The sequence below is a fragment of the Cheilinus undulatus genome, linkage group 1, assembly GCF_018320785.1.
Source record: "Cheilinus undulatus linkage group 1, ASM1832078v1, whole genome shotgun sequence".
Classification (NCBI taxonomy): domain Eukaryota; kingdom Metazoa; phylum Chordata; class Actinopteri; order Labriformes; family Labridae; genus Cheilinus; species Cheilinus undulatus.
The window spans coordinates 17,885,810-17,905,376 of NC_054865.1; the positions used below are offsets into that span (position 1 = coordinate 17,885,810).

The following is a 19,567-nucleotide window of genomic DNA, read 5'->3' on the forward strand; positions in this document are numbered from 1 at the left end:
ATAAATGGTATTGTTCTACATTACTGGGATAATATATGGAGAAACTGTGTAAGCTGTGACATCCATGCTCTAGCACAAGGCTTAACACATTACCAGTAAAATTTTCATAAGCTCTGCTCACTGAACAGACCTGAGTTTTAGAATATTTATTTCTTCACATCAGGGTGAGTTTTAATAGTATTAGCTGACATGGTCTGTTTAAATGAAGTGCCTGGTGTCCCTCATAATTCACATCCCCTCAGGTTCATATGTAAATTACCAAGTCGATTAGCAGGGTTCCTCTTGAAGAGCGCTCTTAATAAGCTCTGCACTTCAGGACTGAGGAACTGAGGCATCCCCAGCTTAGCTCTGCAAAGACAAGACAAGGAACGGGTTTTCACACCGACACATATTTAAATATTTTCACTATTAGACTGGTTTGACTTCCTTACCACTCTTTTTCTGCTCAAGATTTACTTTAGTAAATTAGTGGAAACACAAATCCTTAAGGGGTGTAAATGAAAGACTTTGAAAATATAAGTACAAACAAAAATTCAATTATGCTCAACCTAGGGCAAACTAAAAGTTAGATCAACCAAACTAAGGACTAAGACACTAATAAAACAACAGTAACACGAGAAAAAATATGACCATTATCATATCGTTTGTCTAGGCATTCATTTTGTAAATACCTAGACAACTTAAGCTTATTGTAAACACAAGAATTAAAGAATTACAGTTAAAAAGACAGTATGAGCAAGCCTTACTTTAAAATAAGCGCCATTGTTTCTTTCCGATCTTTTCCTTGGAACGGTAACGATCCTGTCAACATCTCAAACTGGACAAAAACAGAGATAGCAACAATCAGAGCAAATGGCAGATGATCAGTTGAAGGTTACATAGATGTGCTTTCATTCATGTGGGTAAGTGTGTAATCTCCCCTGCTTGAACAAGGCCAAATTTGATGTGATGATTATCATCTTTGAAAGCACAAGCTAAACCATGAAAAGACAGGTCTTATTAAGTGTACAGTGCCTATTAAAGTATTCCCCCCCTGGATTTTTTTTTTTTTTAACCTTTAACTGATTTTATAAGTCCATCATGGTAAATGTAATTTGTTTTTTTGGGCTAAAAGAAATTACATTAAAAATCTATTTGATGTCAAAATGAAAACATTTTTCTACAAAGTAATGGCAATGAAAAAAAAAGTGACTGCATAAATATTAACCCCCTTAAAGTCAGTATTTAGTAGATACACCTCTGGCTGCAATCACATCACTGAGTCTGTACTGAGAGGTCTCAATCAGGCTTTCACATCTGCACATGGAAATTTTACTCTATCTTCTTTGCAAAACTGCTCAAGCTCTGTCAGGTTGCACAGGGATCGGGTGGAACAGCCCTTTTCAAGTCAAGCCACAAATTGACTCAGCCACTCAGAACATCCAGCTTGTTGTCTTTAAACCATTTTTGTGTAGCTTTCGCTATATGCTACGGGTCATTGTCTTGCTGGAAAATAAATCTTCCCCCAAGACATAGCTCTCTTGTAGACTGAGTAAGATCTCCTCAAGAATTTTTCTACATTTTGCTGCATTCAGTTTACCCTCTACCTTTATAAGCCTTCCAGGGCCGGCTGTCGTGAAGCATCCCCACAGCATGATGCTGCCACCACTTTGCTTCACAGAAGGGATGATGTGCAGTGTTTGGTGTCTGCCAAACATAGCGTCTTGTCTGATGGCCAAAAAGCATCATTTTGGTCTCATCTGACCAAATAACTTTCTTCCACTTGACCATGGAGTCAGTTGCTGAAGCTTGTAGCTCCTTCAGAGTCAGAGGTGTCTTGGTGGCCTCTCTCACTAGTCTCCTTCTTGCACTCAGTTTGTGAGGACGGCCTGATCTAGGCAGATTTACACACATGCCATATTCTTCATTTTTTTGATGGCAGATTGAATTGAACTCCAAGGGACTTTCAGTGCCTTGGATTTTTTTTTTTTGCATCCATCCTCTGACTTATACCTTTCAATAACCTTTTCTGAGTAGCTTGGAATTTTCTTTTGTCTTCATGGTGTAATGGTAGCCAGCAATACTGATGAACCAGTGACTGGACATTCCAGACACAGGTGTCTTTATACTACAATCACACATTCACTGCATCAGGTGACCCATAGTTCACTAATTGTGAGACTACTAGCACCTGTTGGCTGGACCTCTGATGAATTAGTTCAGTTGCTTTAAAGGGGGTGGATATTTATGCAATCATAGTTTATTTAATTGACATTACTTTGTAGAAATCTGTTTTCACTTTGACATTTTAAAGTTTGTTTTGTATTTTTTAAGGCACTGTAAGCCACATTCAGCTGACAAGTCCATTTCATTCAAAAATATACCTAGAAAATATAAAGGTGAATTGTTAAAATAGCTGTCAGTGCAGAAAGAAAAATCTACATGTAGGATTCTTGAAATAAGATACATCTTATTTCAAATAACTTAACACGTTAACTTTGCTTGCTGGACTGTTTCGTCCCCTGAAAATCTCAAATAAGATTTTTACCTGAACTTGTCGGGTGAAAGTGGTTTATGTTAAGAGTGATGGGAAATGTTTAACACAATGAAACAAATACCTCTGCTAAAATATGACCATTTGCGGTGCATTCAGCCTATATATATGTAACAAAAATGTTGCTTATGGCCCCAATTTATCAATACTTTTATTAAATAAATGAGTATAAATAAAAAATTACAGCAGTAAACACTGTGTTAAGACTGGTAATAACAATAATGTGATATTAATCTGGTCAGTGCTTCTCAAAACAATTGCAGAGAAAGATTAATAACTAAAACAACTGCCTGGTGGTTTTATGCCTCCATGAGTTCTACAACTGCCAAGCAGTGGAAGCACAGCGGTGGGTCAAGAAGAAAGGCCGGGGTGGTTTCTGTGGTAATATAATTTATAGAGATCTTGTGAGCAAGAATAAACATGAGGCCTGATGGCCTGGCAGACAAAGATGGACAGAGATGGACAGATGGATGAAAACAACCGAGGCATAAAAATGAATGTTGCTACAACAGTCTCTGCCAAACAAACACTCCTACTCATTAACAGTGCATTTTTAATTTCCATATAAATTATACTCAGAGAGATAAAGAAGGTCTTGTAGAAGTTCATAATTATTTAATTTTGATCCAATGATAGATTGTACAAACTGACCACAAATCATAAACTTCAGTTATCAACTATGTGTCGACCAGTAATCAGTCTGACCAAGTCTTGTGATAAGAGACAACATAATTAGTTTTGGATTTAAATATTGCGATAATTTATTGAATAATAGCTCCTTACATAACTGTCTTACATTTCCCAGTCTGTCCAGAGTTCAGAGAGAGTATTATGAAAAGCTGAGCTGTTTGTTTGTTTTAATACTTTCTATTATTAGCCAAGGTCAGACAGTGCTGATACCTTTCTCTGGTACCCTGGTGTAGCTGCCAGCCATCAGTGAATGTTAACCTCCTTTTTAGTATTAGATAAGCCATTGGCCATACAAAACAAGCAAAATCCAACAGATGCCCAATTACTGGAAGTGATGGAACCTAATCAGCCAGATATGGTAATTAAGCAGCTTTACAGCCAGAAGAAAGGGAAATTAAAAACAAGTACACTAACTCATTATCTAAGAGCTGAGTCTTTGGCTCATAAGATTCATTTAATTTATGTTGAAAAAAGATTTTTAACTGCAGATAATTCTCACCATAAGTACTCCGAATGACCACCAGTCAGCACTTTGCGTGTGTCCTCTCCTGTTCACGACCTCTGGAGCCATATATTCGATAGTTCCACAGAAGGAATATGCTCTTTTATCATGGTCAATGGCCTCCTTACTCAACCCAAAGTCTGTAATGCAGGAGAAGAAAGAAAACGTAAACAGAGAGAATGACTTCAAACCTATAAAGTGCTGGAAAGTATTTGCTTCCTTCCTGATTTCTTATTTTTTCATATTCGTCACATTTAAATGTTTCAGATCATTAAACAGATTTTGATATTACACAAAGATAACCCAAGTAAATACAAAATGCTGTTTTTGAATGATAATTCAATTAAGGGAAAAGACATCCAAACCTACTTGGCCCTTTTTGATAGTAAGTAATTGACCACATTTTTTTAAAGCTGAGCTCAAATTCACTGGCCACACCCAGGTCTGATTATTGCCAGACCTGGTGGATCCAAAATCCCTTAAATAGAACCTGTCTGATAGAATGAAGTAGGCCAAAACATACCAAAAAGCAACATGGCACAATGTAAAGAAATGCAAGAACAAATGAGAAACAAAATCATTGACATCTATCAGTCTGGAAAGGGTTACAAAGCCATTTCCAAGGCTTTGAGTCTCCAGTGAACCATGGTGAAAGCCATTACCCACAAATGGAGAAAACCCGGTACAGTGGTGAACCTTCCTAGTAGTGGCCAGCCTACCGAAATTACTCAATGAGCAAACTGAAGACTCATCCAGGAGGTCACAAAAGAACCCAGAACAACATCTAAAGACCTGCAGACCTCACTGGCCTCAGTTAAGGCTAGTGTTCATGATTCCACAGTCAGAAAGAGACTTGGCAAAAATGGCATGGCCAAGGCCAAAACCACTGCTGACCAAACAGAACAAAAAGGATCATCTCACATTTGCCAATAATCCTGTCTCATTTGGTGTAAAACTAGCAATGCATGTCATATCAGTCAACCATGGTGGTGGTAATGTGAAAGTCTTGTGCTGCTTTGCTGCTTGTCAACTTGGACAACTTGCCATGTTCAATGGAATCACACATTCTGCTCATTACCTGAAAATCCTGAAGGAGACTTATCGGCTATCAGTTTGCAGCACAATGATTAGAAACACACCAACTAGTCCACCTCTGAATGGCTTCTAAAAAAAATGAAGGTTTTGAAGTGACTTAGTCAAAGTCCAGACTTATGTTTGTAACTACTCCATTTATCTTTGTCTAACTTTAAAATTCGTTTGATGATCGGAAACATTTTAGTGTGACATATTTGCACAAAAAATTTTAAAAAATCAGGAAGGGGGCAAATATTTCTTCATGGCACTGCATATTTTTCCCTTAGAAAACCCCTTTTGAAATCACCACCATGTTACAAAAAACATCTTGGGAGTCATTTTCAACAGGTTTTGGCTTAGTATTTCAACAGATGTACATCTGCCTAATTTGTTTCTTTGATAAAATTACTGTTTGTGAAAATATATTGAACATACATACAGTGCCGTGAAAAAGTATATGCCCCCTTTCTGATTCCTGATGTTTTTGCATATTTATGACACTTAAATGTTTCAGATCATCAAACCAATTTCTATAATTCACAAAGACAGCCCAAGTAAATAGAAAATGCAGTGTTTGAATTATTATTCAATTTTTTTAAAGGGGGAAAAAATTCAAACCTATCTGGCCCTGTGTGAAAAACTAATTGCCCCCTTGTGAAATCATGAGTTAACTGTGATTAACCACAGTTCTTGGAAAGCTGAGTTCAGTTTCACTGGCCACACCCAGGCCTGATTACCACCAGATTTGCTGAATTAAGAAACGACCTAAATAGAAGCTGTCAGACAAAGTGAAGTAGGCTACAAGATCTCAAAAAGAACACATCATGCCACGATCCAAAGAAATTCAAGAACAAATGAGAAACAAAGTGATTGAAATCTATCAGTCTGGAAAAGGTTACAAAGCCATTTCCAAAGCTTTGGGACTCCAGTGAACCACGGTCAGAGGCATTATCCACAAATGGAGAAAAAAAGGGAACAGTGGTGAACCTTCCCAGGAGTGGTCGCCTAACCAAAATGACTCCAAGAGTGCAACGAAGACTCATCCAGGAAGTCACAAAAGAACCCAGAACCACATCCAAAGACCTGGAGGCCTCACTGGCCTCAGTTAAGGTGAGTATTCATGACTCTACCATAAGAAAGACACTGGGCAAAAATGGCATCATGGGAGAGTTCCAAGGCCAAAACCACTGCTGACAAAAAAGAACACAAAGGCTCATCTCACATTTACCAAGGAACATCTTGATGATCCCCAAGGCTTCTGGAGAAATATTCTGTGGAATGACGAGACAAAAGTTGAACTTTTTGGAAGGTTTGAGTCTCGTTACATCTGGCGTAAAAATAACACAGCATTTGATAAAAAGAACATCATGCCAACAGTCAAACGTGGTGGTGGCAGTGTGATGGTCTGGGGCTGCTTTGCTGCTTCAGGACCCGGACCACTTGCTGTGATTGATGGAACAATGAATTCTGCTGTCTACCAGAAAATCCTGAAGGTGAACGTCTGGCCATCAGTTCATGCCCTCAAGCTCAAGGGGTTATGCAGCAGGAAAACAGCCCTAAAACATACCAACAAGTCCACCTCTAAATGGCTCAAAAGAAACAAAATTAAGTTTTTGGAGTGGCCAAGTCAAAGTCTAGACTTAAATCCAGTTGATATGCTGTGGTGTGGCCTCAAACGGGCAGTTCATGCTGGAAAACCCTCCAATATAGCTGAGTTAAAACAATTCTGCGAAGAAGAGTGGGCCAAAATTCCTCCACAGCGATACCAGACTCATCACCAGTTATCACAAATGCTTGATTTTAGTTATTGCTGCCAAGGGCAGCACAACAAGTTATTAGGTTCAGGGGGCAATTACTTTTTCACATAGGGCCAGAGAGGTTTTTTTTTTTTTTCACCCCTTTAAAATTATTGAATAATGATTCAAACACTGCATTTTGTATTTACTTGGGTTGTCTTTGTGAAATATAAAAATTGGTTTGATGAACTGAAACATTTCAGTGTGATATATTTGCACAAAAACATCAGGAGTCAGAAAGAGGGCAAATACCTTTTCACGGCACTGTAATGAGATATAGCATGGACAGATTCCTTTATTGTTGCTGTTACTAAGTCTTGAGTCTCTACATGAAAATATGAATCGTATATTTTAATATTTCATTTGATTGGCTTAGAAGTGCTGTTTCATTCTCTCTATTGGCATTTTTACTTTTTGTTATTGTCTTGTTTGTATTTCTGTTCTAGATATTCATATTCTTTGCCACAAACAATAAACAATTAATAGATAAACAGGAAATTGAAAACTGATTTCCGAGGTTAGTTGTCTTTACCTGTTATCTTGATGTGACCTTCTTCATCCAAAAGAATACTGTTGAGAAAATTAGCATTAAAATCAGATTTAGAGATCAAATCCTTAATTAAACAGTAATCAAAAACATGGACATAGTACTTTTCAGGTTTGAGGTCCCTGTAGATGATCCCCAGACTGTGTAGATGGTCCAGAGCTAAGGCCAACTCTGCCAGGTAAAACTTCACATCCTCTTCTGTAAACATAACCTGGAACAAATAAGGCATGGTTATCTACTGAGTAATGCATTACACAAAATTCCATCATGAGAAAGCTTCAGATAAATATTTTGTTATCTATTAATTTTTCCCGGGACAGTCTTATTTTTGCAACGTTATCAAAACTAACAGCCGATGTTTATGGCAAACTTTGAACATGAAATAGTGGATATTGTGGCCAAGAAAGTCTATGAGGAGCCAACATACCTCCTTAGACAGACGGGTGAAAAGGTCCCCTCCTCTGAGAAAGTCTAGGATGAGATAGAGCTTTCCTTCTGTCTGAAAGGCTACACACATGAACACAAAATGTCAGATACATCACACTTATTACAACAGTGTGCATCGTGCTGCCTCTGTGGGATATATTTTTGAGATAAAATAAGCATAATTGCAGAATTTAATGCTTTAGGGCCGTATTCTCTTTTCCTAATTTTAATAAATCTGATCTATTTGCATTTTATTAAGTTACTTTCCCTGATAGGCTCTCTGTAATATCTCCAGGGCTTGACGTAAACACCCTCCAAACAGCAAAATGCAGGTGGATTTCAGCTGTGGCAGACATTGCAGTGACTCCCACTAGCCACTCTGACAGGCTGAATTTGACATCCTATGCTTTATACTAACTAGGCACAGCTGTAAATGCCAGTGTTTGTGAACACTGCTACCCCACAATGGTAAATGCTTATTGCAGTGAGACCTTTTTTGCACATGAGGGGTCAATTTTTACCCAAAATAAATGAAAAGTGCTATATGAGTGCCAGCGCCAGATCACAAACTTTGTTGGTCACTTTGAGTTTTCTCTAGAGTGGATGAGAAAAGATACTTTAAAGATGGAAGTACAATGTTTATTTACATTTCAAATGATTGCAGGTCTAGTTCAAGTAAATTTCAGCGTACCATAATCAATAAACATTCAACAATTTTTCCCACATTTCATACGCTTTGATTACATATCTTTTAAAACTTTTAATGATCCAAAAACATGTAGCTTAATTCTTCTTATCATTTTTAATCCAGGAGCTGCAGTGAGCAAAAACGAGAGAGAGCTCTGTCTGAATTTCAAAAATAAATTGGCAGCATTTTGGAACTTAAATATTGCCAGGGTATTTCAGTAAAACAACCCACTTTGCATGGCTTACAGCATTTATCACAGCAGAAAAACATGTAGTTTGTGTGCACTGCTATCTAGATACCACCCTCACTGATCTAACACATTTATTTTACATGGAGAATTTGAAGAGTATCTTAAACCCTCTGTCAGAGCCCACAGGTGGACGCTGGAGTAGTGGTTTGATTGAGAGCAAGGAGTGCAGTCCTAACTCAAGGCAGAACTGGCAATGGCCGAGAACAGCAAAATCATCAGTGTTAAATTCAACACTTCCCTGAGTTTATATAATTGGTTCTGAGTTAAATTCACACTTTGGAAAGGGTTAATATTTCTCACAGTGTTAATCTGAAACTCATAGTGTTATTTCTTTCACATTAAATGTACTTCTAATACAACATTGTGTCAGTATTTTTAATTTGGGTGTTGAGTTGAAGTATAAAATCAGGGTTATTTATTATTTTGTCACCTCATATTTAACATATGTAACAATGCCATTTATCCTCTTGTAGGAATAAGACAGAGAAATTAACAACAAAAGTCAAAAGTACTGCACTTGACAAGGAACAGTCAATTACTGTTTCATTTTAACCATTTCCACAGGAAAGATGTCACTAACACAGTGGATAACTTCCCTCATGGTGCAAATGTGTTTAACATAACAAAACAACAACAATCCACCATAACATGAGCAAAGGAATCCAAACAGTGATCACACATCTAAACACTCATTTTAAAATCAACTCTGAAATGTTTAACACTGAAATATCAGCTGTTTTTGGTGTGTAGAGAAAGAGACTGGGAATCATGCAGTAGACTGCCTTTTGGAAATATGTTTGTCAGGTGATAAGACCTGTTTGCCTGAACTAGTATAAAGGTCAATACTGCATTTAACCACATTATTTCCTTTACTTGGAGAACTTTTTTAAAGAATAAGACAGATACGTAGCCATGTTGAGCTTCAAGAAGTTATTTAACCCTGCTTCTATTCTCTCAAAATAGTATCCTTCTTTTATATTAGAACACAGTATGCTAGATCTTCAAATAAGCACCAGAAGTAATATTATCAGACAGTCAGACTTACCGTAGTGCAGTTTAACTATAAATGGATGATTTACTTCCGCCAGAATGTCTCTCTCCATCTTTGACCGCACACGATCCCGAACTGAGAGGAAGATACAAGAAAGAAATTTGTTTAATGGCATAATCACCAGTTATTTCTACCTGTGTGCATGTGAATTATGACAAGCCTCTTATACCATGAGCTGGCTTTCTGTAGAATGAAACAGCATTTACTTAATTAGAAAATGTAAATTGAATTTCGCTCATCCCATCATGCTTCTGCTCGTCAGTGTAGTGGAAACAGTACACAGTGTTTTCGCTGCATCTGTTGCCTTGACAGATTGAAACCATAACTATTTAAATTCCAGAGGTGCAGGTTAAGAGGATTGAGGCTTGTACAAAGACACTAAATCACCACATGGCATCGCATCCTGTTTTTTCACGGTACATCCTCGTTTACAATAATCCCATTTGATGCAAAAAACTGTTTATCTGACTCTCAAGCACAAACTAACCTCTTTTAGCCCAAAGCCTCCTGAATGTAGGGCAATCTAAGACAATCACATATTTCTTATCTTCTCTGTGCACGACTAAGGCTCATTTTAATGAGCTACAACTCAGCAAAAGATGCAACTGAAGCGTAGTGTGCCAAAGTTGAGATGTAATAATTCATTCCACTTTTGGACACATAATACACCAAAGTGTTGACAAGTATCAATTCTGAAATCTAGTATTAGAAGCATAAAGACCACAAAGAAATCATCCTCCCTAAACCATAATTACAGTTTTTAGTATGTTTTCATTTTAAAACTTTATCTAGTATACAACAATTTATAAAAGATTTTGTATTTTGTCAATTTTAAGGTTTTATTCTACTTTTGCTGTTAAAATAACACAAATGACCCAGCTCTTCTTGGTAAAGTTAGAAAAAAAATCTGATGATTGATAAAGAAATTGAGACAACTGGGTATGTATTAATAAGTAAAAGTAGCTTGCCTCTCATATTCAGATGTTCAAATTTACCTTTCAGTGTGGCTTTTTTCAGGACCTTCATGGCGTACAGCTGTCCTCTGTCCACTCCCCTTATCTTCCTCACCAGAAACACCTGTATTATCATATCAAACATCATCACCATAATTTGTGCCATTTAAAACAGTGTTGGTTAAACATTTCAAAAGACAAAATGGATCAGTGTGTCTTAAAAATGAAAACTCTTCTGAGCATATATTGAAGTTAAGCTATTCTGGCATTGCTAAATAGAGTGACCATTCAAATAGGCTTTAGCGTACTACAGTGATTACATTTCAGGAAGAAATTATGTAGGCATATTGGAGGTGCCTATATTTAATTTGCTGTTATTTTTTCTGTATCTTTTTATATTTAACTTACTAAATTCTACTTCACTGCTTCTAGGCATATTTGTAATTAATAATGCCGCTCAACGTCTGACTGCTTTACTTTGCAAAGTTTGTTTTTCCAGATCATTTTAAGAAGTTTTTACTGCTAATTCTTCCTGTCTAATGACAACGTTAAAGCTTTATTTATTTATGTTAGTTTGGCAGGAAAGCCACATATAATGTTAGACAAGGAAAACTTAGATTTTGACATAAATTAATAAGTCGAAAAAATAATGATAAGCCAGTTAAGCACATAATTCTTCAGTAAATACATAGACATTGGCTATACATATTTAGGCCTAATCAAAAAAATAAAAACTTTTTAAACTAGATTTTGCTAATGATAAATGCTATGCAATTTGGGATGCAGGACTTGTACTTGATGCTGAGTAAGTGTTTTCATATTGTGTTGCAGCTACTTTTATGTGGAATATTGAGTTTTAAAACCACAGCACTCTTTTTAGAGCATGCACATCTGCTGTGCTGCCTTAAATGTTAAACTACGACTCTACATCGCAGCAGCAGTAGCCCCCCCATATGAAGTCTGTTGGCTAGCAAGCCGAGGTGAGTGAAGGGGTTAGTTAGCATAAATTTTCCTCTAGGACTTTGTTTAGTGCTGCTTCGCAGTGAGATGTAGTCCAGTTTTGACATACACTAGGTTGTCAAGTGTCATTTAAGCTTGAATAGATCAAGCTATGTATACAAGTTAGCAAACAATGCTTCAAGGGCTGGTTGTTAATGTAAGACAAGAAAAAAAAATCAATAAGCTATTTGACTCTATTTAAAAATGAAAAAATGCAAATATAATATGCAAATATTTATGTATGGAAATGCATGAATACTATATGTGGGCATACCAACTTCTATTTGTCTGTTGTAATTGCATTAATCCTAGGACTCTTACATTGTTAAACTTATCATAATCCTCACAGATTGGGAGTTATTTTAAAGCTCTTTTTGTGTCACCACAAAAACATTATGAGGTAACATTTATTACATCTGACTGCAGTTGATAATGGCAGAACTATGTTACAACACATGTGTTCTGATTGTACACGTTGTCTGTGATTTATATTATATATATTTGTTTTTGTTCCAACTGCTAATCTGATGAGTTTATGGAAAAAGTGATAGTGATAGTGCTGTCATTTGACAAAAACAAACCACATGTCCCTCAATGCATTCACAATGGATTATAGGGCATTTTAAATCTCAATTCAAGCTTGGTACTGCCTTACAAAAAATTATGTTCTTTAGAAGCTCTTGCGGGCCACATTAAATGATGTACCAGACTGGCTTTGACCCCCAGGCCTTGAGTTTGACATGTGTTCAATGATTAAGCCATAGAAGATGCCCCTGAGATACATAGAGCAAGAGCCAGTCATTTCCATTCAGCAGCTTTGGAAAATGCATTTCAGTGCTGACATTTGCAGATGTTTCATGTGATAACATTGACAATTCAATTGGCCTTTACTAATTTAATCAGACTGGTTTTCTGTGAGCTTGTTAAACTACTTATCTAGTAAAAGTGGAAATAGATGCTTTGTTGATGGAGTAAGTCCTCACTAGAGCCAAATGTGTTTTGAGGGCTTCATCAGCCACTCTAAATAACAAAACAACTCTAGATTAAATTCCAGCAGAATCGAGCTGGACTCAAGAGTCATTTACTTACTACTAGAAACAATTTTCGTTAATGTTACAACACAGTGGGGCCCTTGTGTCCTAACGTAGTTTAGTCTTAGTTTTCATTAGCATTTTCATCATAGAGGTATCTGGGTGAATTACCTGAGGTGAATGATTGCAACATATTGGTATCAAAACTGAGTTCACATAATTGAGAGTAACCACAGTGAGATCAACAACTTATTTGTTGACTACTATTGAAATTGAAAAGTGTTCTTAATGCAGTGTTTGTTACACTGATTCATCTCATGCCCTATTGTCTTTGAACAGACTATCCCTGCTCATAGAAAACAAAACAGTGATCCCGAAAAAAGTCATCATACATTTCTGAGGGATGTAGTCTATCACAGAGAACGCACTGCTGTCATCAAACAGCCAGTAAAATCTAGGGATGGGACCGATCCGATCCAATGTCGGTATCGGTCCGATATGGACGTAATTAGTAGATCGGATATCTGACTGACAGCGCCGATCCAAGTGACCGATCCAAATCCATCCTACAGTTTGCGGTAGTCAATGAACGCACCGCAGTCTAACACAAGACAGTCTGTGTGTAACTGAGCTAGTATTAGTTAGGATGTTCTTAGCGGTATAATTACCTATTAGATTAAACTATATTTGCAATAGTCAAAATTAGTCTAAAAATGAGAGAACACAAAGAAGAGTGGTTGTGACGTTAGCCTGATAACGGGCGGGGCGGCGCTGCTAGCGCCTTCGTTCCTCTTTGCAGATTAATATCGTGCTTTGATATTTGGCCTCTTTTCACTTCGGATGAGTAGTCATAGGTGAGCTTAACCCTCGACAGCCCACATACCACTTTATTTCCATTTACTCCTTTGGAAAACTGCGGCTAACTGCCGTTAGCTGTAAGCCACCAACAAGCTACAGATTGTTGACATCGGGTGAAGGGTCAGAGAGGAAGGCTGCGGCCATTAACTGAAGCTACAGCAGTCTCTAGTGGCGGGAGGTCCGTTACAGTTTAAAAGAGCATTATAGACGGATTTCAAGCACCTGTTCATAAAAAATATTAGGTAATTAGTTTAACCGACTAGTAAATCAATGTTTAGTAGTAGTTCAAATAAATTTGTTTGGAATACATTTAAATTCAATTCATTTGTGTATTTTTTTTTTTTTTTGCTTTTTAGTAAGAGGAGCTGGGTGGTTTACTACAGCTTCATGTAACCTCACATATCATACCAACAACAATAATAATTGTTAAAAAAAAAAATTCGGAATCAGTATCGGTATCGGTACATATTTAACAGAATCGGCTCAGAACTGAAAAAAAGTGTATCGGTGCATCCCTAGTAAAATCCTCTGCTTTTCCTCATCTACCAATGTACCCTACCTTTCAAAACAGTCACCATGAAAAACCCTATTTTACTGAGGAAAACCTTTTAGGCAGTACGTTTAAACCCATGTTGGAACTATTTCCACTGGTGATACTCCAACATCTTACAGACATTAGTGGTCATGTTAATGTTAGTAGAGCATAAACAATGCCGTCACCCTCAGCAGACCACATTGTAAAATAAAGGTTCTTACATTTGACTTCACCTTTGCAACCAATAGGCATCATCAGCTTACTATTAGATTAGTTTAAAATTCACATTTCTGTCTTGATTCAGAAATTGGTCTTTTTTTAACTTTAGAACTGAGAATAGCTTTATGGGGATCATTCCTGTGACATCTAATATAGCAGAGCTCCACTTCATTGTCTTTTAAGAAATTTCATAATAATCACTTCATCTAGCTGCTCAAAAAACAAAACAAAACAAAACAAAACAAAACAAAACAAAACAAAAAAGTAAAAAGTTAACACATGCAAACTGCAGGGCCAAAAGCAATGTTATGCACATGCTTTTATGTATTACTGTTGTATTATGTACATGTATTTTTGGTCTGCTTTTAACAGTTTAGAGAAGAAAAGGTCAGCTAATAAAAGTGCTATAGCAAACATTATATTTCAGATGACAGTGCTGCAGAATAATGTTGCTAAAATCTGGGAGTGCACCCGTTACCCAGCCAAACTGTAAGTAAGGCCAAATCACTCAACTTTGATGCTAAACTTTCATGTCCTCTGACTGAATTGCAGCAAATCCCTGCAGTCTAGATCCAGATGCTGGTGGAAAGACTTTCCAGAGGAGTGGAGACTATCATAGCGGCATGCAAACAAGTGAGTGTGCATCTAATTTTGACCATATAGTTAATGTGTGCAGTCTAGACATATAGACAGTCTAAGTGTAAATCAATGTTACAGTTGCTGAGCTTAGTTGAAGATGCTCTGTACCTCTGCAGGACTGTAATGATAACTCACTGGGTCAGCTGGGCAAATGAGGACAGCCTATAGGATGCTGTCAGCACTTGGTCTGGTGTTAAGGCTTATCGTTTGGTTGGTAGTATCAATGCCTTCAATTAAAGCACTAGTTAAATGTCCTCAAGTGAACTTCCTTATGGCTGTTAAGGTGTTACAGTTAAGATACTCTAGGGAAACTGAGACAGTCATGTTTAAAGACAATCTTAAGTGGGGTGGATATTATTAAGACTGTGTGCAGATAAGAAAGTGCTGCCCCTCTTCAGCAGCAAGCATGTGATAACCTACTGGGCCAGCTGGGCAAGTAAGGACAGCCTGCAGCTAACTGTCAGCATTGGCTAAGTGTCAAGGCTAATCTTTTGAGTGGTACAGTCAACACTCACTCCTCTGTCTCTCTACAATCCCTTTCCCATCAATGTTGTCAAGCATATTTTAGATTTTTCTATATTTTTAAAAATGTATTTTACATGAGATAAGGTATAGAATACTCAGATCTCCGCTGTTATGATTAAAATGTTAGTCTTTTACCTTTCCATAGGAGCCTTGTCCCAGCACTTTAAGGAGCTGGAACTGAGAGGGGTCAGCTTTCTCACAGCCCTCTTTTACATGGTGGCTGATGTCGATCTCCTTCAGTATACTGTCATCCTGAAGAGAGAGACAAGCATATTTATATGATTTAATCATTTACAGATACAGGGAAACAACTGAAGAGCTTGTGCAATGTAGGTGTATAAGGACAACATCACTTTTACAGGGGAAAAAAAGATTGGGACAGTAACATTTTTTCGCATTTGACTTGAAATATTGTTGGCATAAAATGCATTTTGATCAAAGAAAGAGAAAAATCTTTTTTTCAGTCTTACATACAAACTCTTCAAGGCCCTGATAATGCAAGAAAGGTATTGGCTGAGGTAATGTAGTGTGGGCTGTCTATTTTCAGTCAATTCAGTTCACTTAGTGATTCGAGCGATAAACTGCCAACCAGAGGCATGACTAACATTGGTCCGTGCCATAGATAAATGTGATTCTGTAAAAAAAATTCAGTGCCATTTTTTTTTTACTTAAAATCCACCTTCAGTGACCACGTGACATTGTTTAAAACTAAATTATCTTGAAAGTAAATGTTTTAAACTGTATTTTCCTTAGTAAAAAATATAAAATATTATAATCCATCAGTAAACTAATTTATCAGGTTAATTTTCAGGCTTAGTCCTCTGAATTTATTTTATTGTTAATCTTGGTCTGTCTAAAGGACAAGTTGACATGTTGAGGCAAATGTTTCATGTGACTTTCTCAAAAGAATCGTTCCAATATCTAATAAATACATAATTGTAAAATTGCATTCTGGTTGATGGTGTGGTCCTTGCTAGTCTGAAAGAACATTACAATATACTCATACATGTTTTCATGATTAATTCTGACACTACTTTGTGCTTTTTTTTTTTTTAAACATAAGTTATAAGGGGTAAAAAAGACTTCAGACTGTCAGAGGTGTTTCTTGCAGTTTCAGCATCTTTTATGCTGTCCCTGTTGTGTTATAAAAGCAGTGCATTTGTTTTCCTCTTAAAGTTTACTAGCACCAAAAGCATGCACGCTTTTGGTGCCACTCAAGTTCTTAAATTTAGCATTTGACATTCACTTTCATTAGAACCATAATAAAAAACTGCCAGGGAAAAAGAAGACCAGTTTCTCTTGTATCAGAAGTAGAGATTGGTTGTGTAAGTAAGATAACAGAAAAGGCTCTAAGTGACCTTCCCCTGGTGGCATATCCTCCTATTCTTCTATATCTGAGATGAAAAATTAAGATTTTTGTGCATTCTAGATCCCAAAGGAGGTATAGAAACAAACAGAAGTGCATGTTAATCCTCAGTGTAAAAGAAAAGGAAACAAACGTGAGACCATATGATTTTCTGATGTGGCAGCAGAGCAGCAGTATGACGTTTGCATTGCTCAATCACTGATGTCAAAAGAGTTTCTGTCAAATGGATTTGCTATCCAAAATGTCTCATTTCATTTTCTTTTACTCGATTTTCATATCAAAGTTTGTTCAAATTTGCAAAGTAATTTGACGCTAAGATTCTTCTTTGTGGAACTGCATCAAATTATAGTCATTGTTTAATGCAAATTCTGTAAAGAATTGTGCTTAACAATTTTAAGGGTGAACATTATTTAAACAGAGGTAATATAAGAGCTACATTTTAATGTCCAAGCACATGAATTGGGTTTGCAATTTGGCTAAAAAAAAGAACAACATTAGGATATTTAAGGTAACTGAGCAGTTCAAACATTACAGCTGGAGTCAAAGCTATTGTATAGTTGTTCTACAGCATTCAATAGCGGTCATGTCCCTGGCTCTGGTGTGACGTGAAGCGTGATATGCTGGAGAATTTTCATCAGTTTTCAGAGGTGTGTACTATAGTTGAAGTTTGCTTAAAGAGCTTTGTCTCTCTTTATTCTTTTAACAGGGTAACTACAGTGTTAACAATCAAGGCCCTGGTTTCAGACTCCAGGATGCTGACCATAAACACCAACCTTTGCATGGATTGGAGGGAAGCAAAAAGAAAATATCCCGACGTGGAACATCAAAGCATCACTGATGACAGACAGCTGAGAAGGTAAACAAACAAAAGCAGACAGGCATTTTCCAGACAGAAAGACCAACAGCCAAACGAACAGGTAGATCCTCTGACATGTTGGTTTATCCTCAGCCACAATTTCAGAGACCAAAGGAGGTGAGGGGAGTGTTTCTATTTTTAGCTCAACCATACAGGTAGATGCACTGCAAACAGCAATCTGGCTCTCTCTCCTCCCTGCTGGTTTGTTTATTCTATAAATAGACCTCCACTGCTGCGGCCGTCCACTGAATCAATCTGTCTGCACCCATTTATCCATCAACCTGCCTGCCTGGCTGGCTGGCTGCTTGTTTGCCTGTTCGCATTTTTGTCTGTCTGACTGCATTTCCATGTAGCTCTTCTCTCTCTCTCTCTTAGTCAAAACATTGTCTCTCTGCCCTTCTGTTTTCTGGATCCTTGACAGGCAGGCAGGCGGAGCAACAGCTGTAACGATGCTGCAATGACTCCTGAACCCTTCTACAGAATATCACACATTCCTCCCGCACCCATCCACATGTGGACACACATGCCTCTCACATCCTCTCCTTCTGTTGACATGAGACTGCCTCTGCTTTTATTCTTTTAGCCTTAATATTTGCCCTCACACACTCCCTAACATACAGACAAACATGTTAATGTGTAGTTGGTAAAACTTTGTTCAGCTTCTGTATGTGCATCTTTAAAACTTGACTCACCTCTAGTTGACAGAAGCCTGTGGTGTTTTTGTTTCTTGCTGCCTTGTTCTTCAAATAGATTGAAAACCATCTTCGCACTGTGAATTTTCGCGTGCTGGTATCCATGGCAATAAGCAGACCTGTGCATCTATCCCATAATGATGAACATCTCCCTGCAGGAGGTCCTAAGGTAGAGATGCAGAAAGAGAGCTCCTTATTCCCTCCTCTGTGGTTGTCTATTTGTCCAGTGGGTTATCCATTGGCCCATCCTCACTGCGGTGCTGGCTTTTTAGCTTCTCCATCATTTACATTCGCTGCTCGTCTCCTTTTTGGTGGGTTTCAGTCTGTCACGTTTTCCCCCCCTCCGTCTCTCAGCTGCAGTGAATGCCAGCGAGCACGCAGTCAGAGTTGTAAGAGCTGTTAATCTACGCAGACAGACGGCAGGTTGGCGGACGGAGCAGGTGCCGCTGGGTTGTGTTGGGATTGTGTTGTTATGCAGAAGGCTCGCTGCGTGAGTCTGCAGAGAGAGGTGACGAATAAATCTGTTCCGCTGAATCAGGAGAGGTGTGTGAGCTTCCTCTTCGCATCTCTGCTCGAGCATGTGTGTGTTCATCCCCTGCGGCCTCTCTCTCCCTCTCTCTCTCTCTCTCTCTCTGCAGAACAAGGGATTGTCACCAGTCACATTGTGTACCGGCGAGCTCCCGACCCCTCCCTCTCTCGCTGCCCCCTGTTCCTGCTCTTCACCTCCCTCCCTTTTTCTCCCTATGGTGTACAGCAACAGCTGGCGAGGTCACATGGTGTAACCCAGCTACCTCTATCTGCCTCACTCGTCCTCTGTCCCTTCTCTTTTGCTCCCATATGACATTCAGTAACTCACAAACAGATTTATTTAATTATTTATTTTTTGATAATTACAAAGTCATAACAATGGAGCGCTGTAGGAAACAGTGGGCTGTGGTAGTACCATAGTAGGATTTTTAATTTTTAGAGCTGCGTTCAATATAATGATGACAGAACCAAGGACAGCGATCACAGAGTACAGCGTGGTCTGGAGGATCATTGGGCACGGGTGTGTGTGTAGGTGCTCGAATCCGTCACATCAGCAGCTTTGCACAACTGCAGTGTTACATAACCAGAGAGAGAGATGTGGAAATAAGAGACCAAGGGTAGGCTAGAAATTTGGTTGGGCAAAGAGCATGGATCCAGACTCCTGCTCTACCTGTGTCAAGCATCTGCATCCTTGCTGGGATTAAATATCCTCCTAAATAAGGTTTTTAATCATACAGCAATCCTAGTTCACCTCAAAAACTCAAACTGTGATCCTGAAACTTGGACCATTACTCCAAACAGAGCTCATA

The 19,567-nt window shown here is 38.0% G+C and overlaps 1 protein-coding gene across 1 annotated transcript in view; it reads right to left on the bottom strand.

The window, feature by feature from the left end:
* The window catches only part of LOC121509771 (ribosomal protein S6 kinase alpha-2-like), a 33,438-nt gene extending 14,650 nt beyond the window's left edge, over positions 1–18,788 (bottom strand). Inside the window, exons 1-10 of the mRNA XM_041787436.1 lie at positions 18,231–18,788; positions 15,452–15,568; positions 10,553–10,634; positions 9,552–9,632; positions 7,570–7,649; positions 7,247–7,353; positions 7,128–7,165; positions 3,723–3,865; positions 747–817; positions 260–348 (exon numbers count right to left, since the gene is read on the bottom strand). Of these exons, the coding sequence (XP_041643370.1) occupies positions 260–348; positions 747–817; positions 3,723–3,865; positions 7,128–7,165; positions 7,247–7,353; positions 7,570–7,649; positions 9,552–9,632; positions 10,553–10,634; positions 15,452–15,568; positions 18,231–18,335 (913 nt within the window). The 5' untranslated portion in view covers positions 18,336–18,788. The remainder of the gene's footprint in view (positions 1–259; positions 349–746; positions 818–3,722; positions 3,866–7,127; positions 7,166–7,246; positions 7,354–7,569; positions 7,650–9,551; positions 9,633–10,552; positions 10,635–15,451; positions 15,569–18,230) is intronic.
* Between the last annotated feature and the right edge of the window lie 779 nt (positions 18,789–19,567).